Source organism: Pelodiscus sinensis, chromosome 2 (genome assembly GCF_049634645.1).
Source record: "Pelodiscus sinensis isolate JC-2024 chromosome 2, ASM4963464v1, whole genome shotgun sequence".
In the NCBI taxonomy this organism is placed as follows: domain Eukaryota; kingdom Metazoa; phylum Chordata; order Testudines; family Trionychidae; genus Pelodiscus; species Pelodiscus sinensis.
Genome location: NC_134712.1, coordinates 169,400,488 through 169,414,724, shown reverse-complemented (window position 1 = coordinate 169,414,724; position 14,237 = coordinate 169,400,488). Strand labels below are relative to the sequence as shown.

At 48.5% G+C, this 14,237-nt stretch overlaps 1 protein-coding gene across 5 annotated transcripts in view; it reads right to left on the bottom strand.

The window, feature by feature from the left end:
* Positions 1-4,418: 4,418 nt before the first annotated feature.
* MATCAP2 (microtubule associated tyrosine carboxypeptidase 2) overlaps positions 4,419-14,237 on the bottom strand; it is a 58,941-nt gene continuing 49,122 nt past the window's right edge. For all 5 annotated transcript variants that reach the window (XM_025185156.2, XM_025185157.2, XM_075921748.1 and 2 more), the window contains one exon: positions 4,419-7,780. In XM_025185156.2, coding sequence (XP_025040941.2) covers positions 7,619-7,780 — 162 coding nt within the window. In that variant the 3' untranslated portion in view covers positions 4,419-7,618. The remainder of the gene's footprint in view (positions 7,781-14,237) is intronic.

The window sequence follows — 14,237 nt, the reverse complement described above, 5'->3', positions numbered from 1 at the left end:
ATGCGCACCTAAAACGTGTCCATCACTTTGCTGGAACAATATGAATAAGGGACGTCAATGGGAGAATTTCTTCTGTCAGCCCAGAGTAGCGTGGACCCCACAGTAAGTAGATGTAGGCTATGTTGATTCGAGTTATGCTCAGGCTCACTGATGGGGAGGCAAATTGCCCTGGGGCCTAGTGGATCAAAAGGGCCTGGGACTCCTGGCTGCCACTGCTGCTGTTGTGGGAGCAGCGGTGGCCAGAAACCTGGGTCCTTTAAATCACCACCAGAGCACCAGGCAGCGTGGTCTGGGCGGCACTGAGGGTTGGCTGACCTTAGCCCCGCCCCTTCTGCCCAAAGTCCTGCCTCTTCCAGGATTGTGAACCCTTCCACACCTTGCTCAAGTGCCTGGCAATTCATTCCCCCCTGCCCCCTTCGCCAATTACGCTACTAACGTAACTCAGGTTGTGTAGCTCAGCGGGACCTGTCTGCGTAGTGTGGATCTGCCCTCAGGGTAGGACCTGCATGGCGGCAGGCTCACTGTGAGCAGCCCAGGTTGGGAGCTACAAGAACAAAGCTTTGTGAGGCCCCTATAGTTGCAGGCCAAGCAGTGGCACAACCCCCCACTGCTCTGGATTGCACCCCACCATGTGATATGAAATCTGAAATGTCTGAGCTGGTTTTGCTGAAACTTACAATGTAGCCTGAAGCAGACACCCAGCCTGGAAACTTTCAGCCTGCATGGGCAAAGTTCAGTGGTTATGAGCAACTGCAAACAGGGTCTTGCAATGGAAAGTGCTAGGTCATGTTCATTGCAGGCACTGCTGCCAGCTTTATCTATTATCACCACAGGCCTCAGTACCAGCTCCACCTATGCGGTAGTGCCAAAAGACAGCTACCAGGCCCTATTGTGCATTGTGTGTGCACAACGGAAAAGCACTGCTAGACCCCAGAGTGACCAGTCTGAGACTCACCAGCAGGTGGATGTGGTCTAGGCTGAATTAGAACCTTTGATCTGAAAAGGCTCCACTACAGCGGCGTAAAACCAAAGGAATGAAGGAGATTAACTGCAGAATGAATGGGAGATGAACATGGCCCTTTGTGCCCTTTCAGAGGTCTGAAAGCCTGCAGTGTTGTGCAAGTGGCAAACGTGCCTGGACTCGACTCACCATCGCACGCAAACATCGTTTGAAGAGCCAGCAGTAAGTCCTGTGAGAATTTCCCTGCAGATTTGCTAAGGGTGGCGCTGAGTGCAGCAGCCCCTTTGGTAGCAGAACAGAGCTCCCCTCCTGCCGTGCTGTGAATATGCAGGAGTTTGTCTAACACCAGGGGGAATGGGGCTCCTGGGGAACATCTCCAGGCCCTGACATGGGCTCTTTTTGGAGCACCCGTTTGAGAACCCTTTAGTAAAGGGGGGGAGGGCTTTATTTCCCTCCTTATTTCTCTCTGTGTTCTTTACTCTTACCTTCCTGTGCAATAGTACCATTGCCTAAAGGCTCTTTCGCTTCAGCCCCACTGCTCTGTGACATGCTCCCCAGGGCAGTGTCAGCAAGGTGCTGAAGCAAAAAGGCATCTGGGCTGGGACTGGCTTGTGCTCTGCTTTGCAGGCCGTTATGTATCCTGGGAATGTGCAAGGAGTAAACAGAGACCCCTGAAGGCAGAAACACTGTCAAGTTTTACTCAGGATGCTCTTCCCCAATTGTTTACTGTCTCCAAGCAGGGGCAGTTGAGGATTTTGCGGGGTCCAGGGCAGCACAATTTCGCGGGGCCTCCCCCTTTGATACGGCGCATGCGTGGGGCTTCTTGAAGCGCGGGGCCCGGGGCGGCCACCCTGCTTGCCCTGCCCTATATCTGCCACTGTCCCCAAAGGACCCGTACAGATGACAAAGGATCTGCTTTCAGTCTTGTCCTGTCTCATGTTTAGGAACCAGGCCTGAAAACCAGCACACAAAGGGTCATCTTCCTTTTGGGCCTTTTAAAGAGCTGCCCAACATGTCTCAATGAGCAACTCTCCCTCCTTGTATGGACCCCCTCCAGTCAGCCTTCTCCTCCCAGCATGGCAGGCCATATCCACAATGCAGTCAGAAGCCCACTCCCAAGTTTTCAGCAACATTGTTCCATGTGCAGGCAGCTGCTGCATGACAGTCACTCATCTCCTCATGCATCCGTACCAGAGATGAGTACCAAACCAGCCATGCCGGGCCCTGCCACTTCTCAGAGAGATTTTATTTCCTACCATCTCTTAACAGCGAACTTGTGAACTTTTGGTGCCGCTCTCTCATTATGGCCTATAAGAAACTGGCTCCTGCCTCACCTGGAGGGGGGGAGTATGTGACAGAACAGGGGAATGTGGGGCGGATGTGAGAATATGTATGCTAGATGGGAAGGGCCTAAGATTTTAGGCAGAAGAACCGCAAGTGATGCTGAAGCGAATGCAACTTCAGAGATAATGCTATTTCTCATCTTCTAACAAAGTTTCTTGTTCAGTACTGGAAGAAAGTGACGTTGCAATTCTCATTTTGATGACAGTTGGCAGCAGAAATGGAGACTAGTGTGAGGAGAGGTGAAGGAAGGAGATGCAAGGAGAACCGGGAAATGCATGAAAGGCAGAAAGACTGGAAGCAGGACAAATTAGGTATAGCAAGGGAGTGAGGGATGTGAGGACAGAAAGGGGTGGAACTAAAGGCAAGGCAAATGAGAGTTGAGGCAGGGCTGCTGACAGAAAGGCAAAGGGGGCAGTTGCCTCAGGGCCTGGCAATTTAAAAGGGCCCAGGGCTCGGAGTAGCCTCTGCTGCCCTGGTGGTAGCAGCCGTAGTGACTGAAGCCCCAGGCTCTTTCTGGTGGCAAGAACTGGCTGGGGGAAGGTGTGGCGCAGTGATGAGGGTTGACTGCCCCCCCCCCCCCCAGCCTTAAAGTGACAGACTTCAGTTATGTCTCCTCTGCTCGATGGCACCTCACTCCACCACCACCAATGTCCCCAGTATCCTGCTGGGGGAATTGTGACAGTGCTGACCTGGAGAAGTGCGCCATCTGCTGGCTTATCATTTTTTTACATCACTAGTCTTTATTCTTGGAGTTTTCCTATTCAGACAGGGTATGTCTACACTATCACCCTAGTTCGAACTAGGGTGGTTAATGTAGTCATAGGAACTTGCAAATGAAGCCTGGGATTTGAATTTCCCGGGCTTCATTTGCATGTTGCCGGGCGCCGCCATTTTTAAATGTCCGCTAGTGGAACGAGGTGTACAGATAGTTCGGAATAGGAAGCCTAATCCGAACTACCTAGTTCGTGCCACGTGTAGCCGCGGGCACGGAGTCCGCACTAGCGGACATTTTAAAATGGTGGTGCCTGGCAACATGCAAATGAAACCTGGGAAATTCAAATCCCGGGCTTCATTTGCAAGTTCGTATGACTACATTAACCACCCTAGTTTGAACTAGGGTGGTAGTGTAGATATACCCACAGATCCTTATGCAGCATGATGATCCTGCTTCCTTTGGCTCTGTGATGTCTATCCTCTCTCACAAACTAAAAGCGATAGGGCCAGCTTATTGCTTAGATTGGAGATCTTCCCAAGGAAACCCTCTGAGTTCCAGAAAGTGGTGAAGTTGATTCAGCAGGGCCCACCATATCACATCACACGACTCTTAGACAATACTGAACCAAGACCCCAGATAGTTATGGACTGTATAAGGCATTATCCATACAAGTTATTTGTCTAGCCAGAGGAGCTGTTTCTGTCCAAAGGACTACAGTTTCGCATGCAAAAAGAATTAGTCTGCTAGAGCTAGTCAAAATTTTGCATCAGAACTGCTTTTTCAGGGAAAAATTGGAATGCATTTAATAAGTTTCACTTTGGTACTGATAACAAGTGATAAACATTCCACCATCTATGTTCTATCAAGTGTTGATAACACATATCTCACTATTTCATGAGAGTACAGCATAGAGAAGAGACAAGAAAAGTATGGGACACCTGAACTACAATTCCTGTCGGACATAATGGCAGCATTTGGCAACTGATGTTTTGGCGAAAAACTTCTGGGTTTCAATTTTTGCCAAAAAAAGTCAAAATTTTCCATGGAAAATATTGATAACTTTCTGATTCATTTTTGTCAATTTTCCATTTAGAAAAAAAGATCTGACTTGCTTGTAAGCTAATGGAGCAATGAGACCCACAAGCTTGTTCATAGCCTAACGTGCGTGTCTATATTTGCAGCTTTTTTACATCTAAAGGCCTTACAACTGGTGTAAGTTAAACAACGGTGACTTTTGAGATGGAGAACAGGCTGTGTGTGTGAAAGGGGCGGGGGAGAAGTGGAAGGGCACATGAAACATTGTGATGGATGGATGGTGATATTCTTCACTTTTCAACATAAACAATTAAAGACCTGAAGCCTGTTATCACATTATCGACATTGTGAGACTTTGTCACATAGACAGTACATAGAATGCGAGTTTCTATCATCCACAAACTTTATTACATAGCCTCAATACTCTGACAATAACAGTCCATTACAATAAAATTTTCAAAAGGTTTACAAAACTACCATTACAAATCTGAAACACTATCACAAAAGGAGGCAGGAGAAGTCTGGCACTGTTATGCTGGCACGTTCATACTGATGCTTCCGCAATCTAACGTTGTACTGGAGCGCACCTATTCACATAATAGAGAATGGCAGAAGTGGATTGGTCTGTGGGGAAAATAAACACCAGGTACTTTAAAGAAGAAAAATAAGGCCCTGGAGTTTACATCAGCAAAGCCACAGTGTAGTAATGACAAGGAGTTGAGAAGGGGCTGTAAACATCATAGTCTGTAGCACAGGAACAGATAAATATTATTATTTCAGAGACACTATTATTGTAAATATAATATCCAAGACTATTACCATGAGTATAATTGGGCTTCTTTAGCATATGCTTGTATTTACCACAGAAGCAATTGGGGAATGCAGGGATTATTTCCGTTAAGAAAAAATCACCTCTAACATATGGCCCTTTCACAAAGAATGGGACATATGTACCTCTGTTTCAACGCAGTGGGCCAAATTCATCCCGGATGTAATTCCACAGATCTTAGTCCACTTACCCACAAGCATGCATTTTACCTGAAATCTTCATGGCCGACCTTTGACATGTGATAAGTGTTATCTGTGCTTCTGTTGCTCACAGCCAAATAGATGAGTTGACTGATTCTGAATGTTGGGGTGCATTACTTGGTACTGAAATGTAAATATTTCCACCAGGTGTACAGCAGCTCAGTTTGCCTGTAGGGCTTTGAAACAAAGCTAGGCAGGCACAGCTAAGAATGGCATTTTGGGGGCATAGGAAAAGTCACTGATATTTTGGGATAATGATATTAGGGGTGATAATTGGGGGAGCTATCTTTGTAATGGGTACATCTCTATTGATATTTTGGGGGCATAGGAGAAGATTCACTCACTACAATGCAGAGATTAAAAGAGTTTCAAGCTGCTAAACAATACAAAATTAAGGCTACCGTGAGGTGTTCTTTTTTCATATTTTGTAAAACACTCAAATCAGCACATTTGCGTATTGGAGCAGCTCAAATGCTTTGCTGTTCTCAAGCAAGCAGCCACCACTGCACAAACCTGTAATACTGCTTTAAAGGCAGCTGGTTTTATGGGTTATTTGAAAGTGTCAAAACCTCTTGCCCTGGTGAGATTTCTTTTCCTCTCATTGCTCACAAAATGTTGTTAAATTTAAAATCTGGAATGGACGCCCTTGTATTTGGCGTAAAGTCAGAGGGTGTGGGGATTACTCCATTTCTTAATCAGAGACCACTAAGTTCCACACAAGTCGATGCCAGGGGCTGGATTGTCATTTGCCAGATGCAGTTATGCCAGGGAATAAGATCTTCTTCCTCTTCCCTACCTCCCCCCACTCCGGTGTGTCTGCATTAGCGCTCCACACATCACAGGCAGCTCCTGCTCTCCAGGATGGGAGGAAGATTGCAGCCAATACTCCCTCCCCCAAGCAGGCAAGCATAACTTTGGCTCCAATTCTCTCCCTCATCCCACACACTGACCAGCAGCGCTCAGCCTATGTGGCTTCCTTTTCAAGGCTGCCATTTCCTGCTCCTGCCCCCATTCTCTATAGGCACAAGAGAAGGAATTGGGACTCTGGGACTCCTCCAGAGGCACATGGTGCTAATGGCTTCATTTAGCCTTGGTAAAATGATCGGAATTAAAAGTCCGTCCAATACGTTTGATGCAAAGCTCAAGTCAGCATGTACTCGGGAGCCACAAGTCGCGCTTTCGTAATACTCTGGACTCAGAAAATGTGGTCTCTGAAGCGAACAACTCTCTTGTCTTGCCTAAGTTGTTACTTTGAATAGATACACTACAGTGGCGTGCTTTTGCTACTGCTTTTGTATGGCACCAAAATGTAAAACGGAGTCCACGATGCTTCCGATGTGTCAGAGCACTTCACTTGAATAGTGGAATAGGGCACTTGTGAATTTTGTCCCCACCGGCCTCCATTAAAGTTCTACAGTAAGCTCCCTGAGGGCAGAGCTCCTTGCAGCACTAAGGCCTAAGCCACTCCAAGTTACCAAACCCGCAAAGGGTTCAGGTACTAGAGCAAGGGGTTGGGTTTTTTTCTTTTTGAAATGAAATGAGGCCCTGTAGCTGGACGCATTACGTACATCAGTCAGAAAACTCTCGGTTCAGCCCAGTCCTCCTTCCAAACGACTAATTAATTTGATTTGCTAAACATTCTAAATGGATCTTGAAGGGCAAAAAAAGAAAAGGCCCTTTCTACAATTCATCCCCCTGAAACAAACTGTACAAGCAAGAGGAGGACTGTCACTTCAGTGAGTGGAATATATATATATATATTAAACGCCACAACAGCAAACCCCTCTTGGGATGAAGAGGGCAACTTTATAGCTTGTGTACAGCCATTCAAATAGCCACATCAATTGCTGCTACTTGAAAAGTAAAGTGTGGCAATCACCTCTACCTAGCACATCCTTTATAGCACATCCAAACTATAATGCTGTCGTGCAAGAGAACGTCTCTGCTCATTGTGATCTTACAATGAGGGAAGCCGTATACAATGGGGTACAATTAAGACGATGGTGGAATGGTCTATAGTAGTTCCACAATTTTGCTGCTCTAGGGGGTTGCTGTGAAGGCCGTAACCAGAAATGAGGCCAATGTGAGTAAGCCAAGGGGAAAAATTACAAATCACAGACATTAGAAAGAATAAACAGCAGATTTTAGAATATCATGGAAGTGAGACATTTCAAATTATCCTGTTCAGCGTACCAAACATGTAAGGGGCAATAAGACTGACCAGTCATAGGGGAACTCCTAATGAACAATGTGTCTATGTTCAATACATAATTTAATTTGGAAGAGGCACAAACCCTTTAAAAAACCATATATCTCAAAGAACTTTTTTTCTTCAAAGAAACATTTCTGAATTGATAGTCTGAGGTTTGTATTTTTTTTCTTTTTTTAAAAAAATTAACAGAGCTAAATATTCTAGACTTTTGGCAGAATACAAAACCAAGTTATTTCATTCAATTTTTGCGGACTGTGGTGAAGTCCAGTACTGTATAACTGGCAAACAGAACAGATTTCAGGTAAAAGGGAATGACTGATGGTTAAAATATGAGATCCTGGAGCTCTTCATCGGTCAGTTCATTGACCTCCATGATCTTTTCCAAGTGTTCCATGTATCTGACAGGGTCCTGCAAGAAGTGTGGGACTCTCATGTTCTCGATCACAGCAAACTCTTTCAAGCGATCCACATCCTCATAAGAGACCTAGAGGAGAGGATAGGGGATTAAGTAAAGCAGGACCCATTTTGTGTGTTTACATGTCTAAGACACACAATTTCATTCCCTTCCCATAGGTGACAAAAGGATTCCAGGGCACTGGTATTTTAAAGCAGCTTGTCATAATCCTTCTCTTGAGGTGATTGTACAGTCTGGCTTTATGTATGGTTCAGTAAGCTGTACATCAGCACATGATCCCAGGGAATTACTTATATCTTTTCAAAGGTGGCCTGGTTCTGCTTCCATGGAAGTCAATGAACAGACTCTCAGGGCATGTCTACATTACAAAACGAAGTTGACTTTAAGTTAGATTGCCCTACAGCCTTCACAGTAATTAAATCAACCATTTGTGTCCACAGTATGTTGCTTCTGTCAGCAGTGCGCATCCTCACCAGGAGCTCTTGCCTCAACTTAAGTGGGGCATTTGGGAGCACTGACAGCAGGAGCCCAGCCACTTCAGAGCTGACAGCTGTTGAAGCCAGCAGCAGATGGGGTAACACAGTATCTACATGAAACAAAATACAGCTACACCAGACTAACACGGCTACATTTCTATCAGTATCTACATGGACACTGTGTCAACTTAACTATGTTGACCTAAAGCAGTGGTCCCCAACCTGTGGAGGTTGCCGGGCGCCAGGGGGCGTGGCCGTTCGCCCGCCGGGGGCCAGGGGGCGGGGACGGGGCCCCCCCATAGCCGCGGGTCCCCTTATAGCCCCCCCTCCAAGCGCCGCGCGCCCGGGGCCGGCGCCCCCTCCCCCCCAAGCGCCACGCGCCCCCCCCTCCAAGCGCCCGGGGCCGGGACCGGCGCCCTCCCCTCCAAGCGCCGCGAGCCCGGGGCCGGCGCTCACCATGCGCCTGGAGCTGGCTCTGGCACTGTGCATGTGCCACGTGCCCAGGGCCAGGCCAGCCCCGAGCACGTGGCGGGCGCCCACGAATGCCCCCGCGGGCGCCATGGCGCCCGCGGGCACCGTGTTGGGGACCACGGACCTAAAGGCATAGGTGTGCGCACAGGGCTAGCCCAAGCCATTTTTGGGCCCTGGGCCCAACCCAGCCCGGCAGCACTGCACAGCCCAGCAGCACGGTGCGGTGCCCCTGAAGCGCCCAGGAATGCCCCCGCCCAGCACAGCAGTGCAGTGCCCTTGAGGCGCCCGGAAGTGCTCCCACCTGGCCCGGCAGCACGGCGTGGCACCCTTGAGGCACTCAGGAGTGCCCCTGCCCAGCCCGGCAGCATGGCACAGCGCCCTTGAGCTCCCCTGCCCGGCTTGGTAGCACCACATGGCGCCCCGGGGGCGTCCCAGCCCCGCCCTACAGCACCATATGGCATCCTGGGGGTGCCCCTCCCCGGCCTTGAAGCTTGGGCTGGCTCTGACTCTAGCCCTGCAAGCTATAAGGCAGAAGCTGAAGGTAAGGAGTGGGGGGGGGGGAGAATAAGAGGAAGGGGCTTTTGCGGTGGGGGAGGGTGGAGGAGGAAGAAAGGAGACGGGGTGGAAGGGGCTTGTATGGAGGGGGAGGGGAAAGGGGGAAGAAAGGGGAAGGCACCAAAGGGACAGGATAGAGGAGACACAAATGCTAGGGGGGAAGTGGAGACAATGAGGAAAAGGGCAGGAGGGGAGGTGTCAGTGGGAGGGGGGACAGGGTGATGCTGAAAGAGGAGAGGGTAAGGGCATTGAGAATTGGAGGGGGAGGTGCTGGGAGAAGGCTTGACAGAAGGGGTAGGCATGAGGAAGGTGGGGTTGGAGCAAGTCATGTGTGAGGGCACAGGGGCATGAGGGGAATGGGGGCACAGGAGATAGGCATCAGGGAAAAAAGGGCAAAGGGGGCAGGGGCAGTGAGGGAAGGGGGAGGCACCAGGAGAGTGCAGGGGTAAGGGAAGGTGCAGGTGCCAGCGGATTCTGGGGGTGAAGCAGAAGGGCAGACACCTGCAGGGGAGGGACCAGCACCAGAGGAGAGAGGCAGGGCAGGTGTGCAGAGGGAGGTGTTAGAAGAGGAATAGCTCACATGATCAGAGTGGGGCTACTGGAGGAGTGGGCATAGGGCGGAGAGACGGGCTGGTGGGGGGGGGCAGGTCTCAGGAAGGCTGAGGGCAGTGAGAAGGGCAGGAGTCAGGACAACAGAGGAGGGTGAGGGGTTGGGAGGGAGCAGGCACCAGGGGAGTTGATGGAGCAAGGGGAGGAGACATGGCAGCAGAGGGAAAAGGTAGATATTTATTAATAACTTGGGTGCCACAATGGCACATCCAAGCAAGCCACATGAATTCGGTACTGGTGCACAACACAAAATTCATTCTGCTTATGGGAGGAAACTCTTAGAGGGAACATTTTCCCCCCCCCGCCCCCAGCCTCTCCACCCCCGCATTAATGTGGAACGAGGTGTACAGATAGTTCGGAATGGCTTGCTAGTTTGAACTATCTAGCCCGTGCCGCGTGTAGCCGCGCGGCACGGGGTTCGAACAAGCCGGCATTTAAAAATGGCGCCGGCCGGCTTATGCAAATGAAGCCCGGGAAATTCAGATCCCGGGCTTCATTTGCAAGTGCGGTATGCCTACATTACCCCGCTAGTTCGAACTAGCGGGGTAGTGTAGACATACCCTCAGAGTGGGACTGACAGGGTAGCAACTAATTCAGCTGGGGTCAATTTATCGCTTCTAATACAGACATGATAAATCAATCACCAACTATGGGACTCCACCTCAATGAGAAGCCCAAGGGGAGTCAACGGGAGAGCATCTCCTGTCAGCACAACACTATGAAGACCACAGTGAGTAGATCTAAGCACATCAACTTCAGCTATGTGAATAGTGTAGCTGAAGTTTCATAACTGAGCTCGATCTCCCATGGTGATGTAAACCAGCCTGCTGTGAGTTCAATGGGAGCAGGATCGGTGGTTGTTAATGATAAATGAACTAGTCTGGAAAAACTGATTTTCCTCCCATCCACAAGGATGGCATCTCTTCTGCTTTTTTGAAGTTCATGTTGTACATGCCAGCAGACATCCAGTTTCTTACACTGGGACTGATTCTTCTTTGCAAACCTTATGTATTTTGGAGCTTTCCTGCAGCGATGCACAGTTTAATTGAGGTGGAGATGCTCTTACACAGATGGTATCGTGAAAAAGATCTGAAAGACAGAATGAGCTTGGGCATATGAAAGACTGGGGTGCTTAGGTGAAGGGGAAGAATGGAAAACCTGCTCTTCCACATGTTCATAGCAAGGCAAGGGGCAGACCTGACAGGAGATATAAGGCAGGTAGGGGAGGCTTTTGCAGCCAAGGTTTGGGGAACTAGAAAGGGAAGTGAAAAGGCTCTCTGGCTGTATGGAGGCTGCAGAGATGGGGGGAGTTCTTGTACAGTTCAGACAAGTTTTGGGGAAGCCATATGGTCAGTGCTAATGTGACCCAAGCTTCCAAAGCTTTAATTTCACCCTCAATTATTCATTTTGATTGTGCAGAGCAAAATAAAAATGTGACATTCTAGTATGAAAATTGCCACCTCTGAGTTACAAAAAACTGGGACACACTGGATGGCTTGGGGCCCATAAAACTGGGCAACTGGCAATGTATACTCACAGACTATATAGTTTTTCTAATGACAGCTAAGATTCTCACATAATTAGTATACTCCAGGAGCTCGGGCTTTAAGAAAACCCCCAAATATGTCAAGACTCATGATACAATTGTGAGAGTTGGCCAGAGGCACTGGAACAATTTGTATGGGGGAGGTGGGTACTGATAGCCATTGAATCAAACTGTAAAACCTGGATATAATGAAAACCATTTAAAGCCAGGGGGGTCTTGCAGCACCTCCACACCTGAAGTTCTGGCACCTCTGGAGTTGGCAGCACTGCAAATGAATCGTTCAGGGAAGAAGAGTAGAGGGGCGCTGGCTCCAGTGTTAGCTGCAAAAGCCGTCCTGCCAGTATTTGGGGCAATTCATGCTTGGACTGCAGGCCTCAAACATGAATGTTTCTACTAGCTGGCATGCCACATTTCTCCAAGTCTGCATCGTGTGTCGTCCTCTTCCCTAGAAGTCTCATAAGAACAAAGCTGTAAACCTGCTCCACTCCTGCATAGGGATGCTCTCCCAAGCACTTTTGCAGGATCTCGCCCTTCACTTCCCTTTGCTCATCAAGCATGTGCAGTTACTAAGTAAACCCCCAAATCCTGTCTTTATAAAATTAAAGCAACCGTAGAAATCAAATGCCTCTGCAACAAGGGATTTAGCTAGTGCTTTTTTGTTTCTTTTTAAAATGAGGAACCAATACAAAACGTCCCATTTGTTTTTATACAATGTGGTAGGGTGGCCAGAGAGCTTTGCAGTATTGTGTAGGTTGCTCCCACTCCCACAGTTCTCCCATATGCTATTGTAAGTAGGGCCAGCCCACAACATTTTGGCACCTGAGGCGGGGAGCTCAAATGACGCCTCCATGCCCGCTCGCTTGGGCCAACACTTTGAAAGGTCTCAATTCTCTGGGTTCTAGAGGTGCCCCCTCCCCCCACTGTCTGGCACCTGAGGCAGCCGCCTCAGTTTACCTCATGATAAGGCCAGCCTTGATTGTAGGGATGGAAAAAAATGTAGCTTCTCTAGGATATCGCTTCAATGACAGTATGGGCGTATCTAGACTATGCTAGACTTTTGAAAGAGGATATGCAAATTCCACTTTTCCTTACAGAACGAGGTTTATGCGGCTTGTTGACAAATGGGAGGGTTCACCGACAAAACCACGTCTTAATTACTTTAACTTTTGAAAGTGCTGCTTTCAAAAGTGAGCTCGAAAGAAGATATGTCAATTCCCATGGAATTTGCATATCCTCTTTTGAAAGTCTAGCATAGTCTAGATACGCCCTATAACAGGCTGGCAGTGACATATCAATGTTGGGAAAAAATTAAAGGAAGTTCTGCTCACTCCCTGAGACAAGTGGCTTGTTAATCCATCTACACGTAAGTGGGTAGGGTGGAAAAGAGAGGATGTAGGATTTAGATTGGAAAAAGTCAAGGAGCAGCCAAGTCTGGGGAGCTGCACTGATGTTTTCTTGTTATTTAACAACTCCATGAAAGAGGTGAGACTGGACAACATATAATGTGTAGACTGTGTTCATGGAGCAGGTTGGGAAAGTCACCTGTCTGCGCACAAATACATCTTCTGAGCTATAGTGGAAAAATGAATGCTGATAAAGAGAACAAGCACAGGCTAATCTGGGTCAAATGGGAGATTCTACTGTTCAAAAGGTCCAGTGAAAGGGAAGATCTGCATTATAGCCTCACTAGTGTAAATAAGGAAACATCTAACGGCCAAACCCTAGCTCAGGTTAACTGGCTGTGTGCTGTTAAGCTATGTGGAAAGTTGCAGGGAGTCGAATTTGTCCCCTCAATCTGTATACGCAGGATGGCTGGGGTTAGATGTCTACAAAAGGTCACAAGTTGACTGGCCATTTTTTAGAGGTAGTGGTGTCCAGTGCACCCATGATTCATCAGCTGCCACCCACATGAATTAATGTGAAGCACCTGAGCGGCTTCCAGTCAGGAAAGAAGCAGGTGAGAGCTGCCTGACAGCCTGAGGGTACAGGTACAGTGCAATAAAAACCCTGCATCACCAGGTCTCACAGCCTAGGACAAGTGATTCAGGTTTGCAGAGTTCATGCTGAGGGGCTAAAAATTGCAATGTAGACGTTCAGGCTCAGACAGGAGCCTGGGTTCTGGGATCCATCCCTCATGGGGTTTCAGAGCCTGGATTCAGCCCAAGCTTGAACATCTACTCTGCAATTTTTAGACCCACAGCCTGAGCCCACCAAGCCCAAAGTCAGCTGAGCCAGCCCAACCCCAGTCCTTTTACTACTGCATAGATATACCCTGAGAGAGCCTGGAAATCCGTACGTGAGAGCTCTTAAAGACCAGGAGGCTGAGAGGTCCCTGAGGAAAGCTTTAGGTAGTTCCAGGGAAGGCTAAAGGCATGATCTTCCCAATCCAGAGGGCTGAGGCCAAGGGAGTATGAGGGACATTCCCTATGTGAGGATGAACTCCCAGCAGAGAAGCTGTGGGGGTTCTCACCTGGGACGAGTGGGGCTGTACTTCAGCTGGAAGGGCAGGGATGGTTGTCTAAGTAAAAAGACTGGAGAGAATCCAGGAGGAGCCTAGGTCAGACTATGCTGGAGTGTGGCATGTGCCATGTCGATGGATCTAAGAATGTGGGATTTCATGGACTATACACACTGGCTGTGAGAAATGGACCACGTTTGGGACTTTTGTTATGGAGTTGAAACTGTTTTGGCAATAACCTGGTCCTCAGGATTATTAATGAGTCAAGAAAGCTTGTGTGGGGAGTTACTGGAGACTGTAGGAGAGAGACTGAAGTGGATGCACATGTCATGCAGCGGCCTCATGCTGGAAAGCACTCAAGGCAGGCCTGCTCTGTGAGGCTGCTTTTCAACATCCTGCCTTCAAATTTCA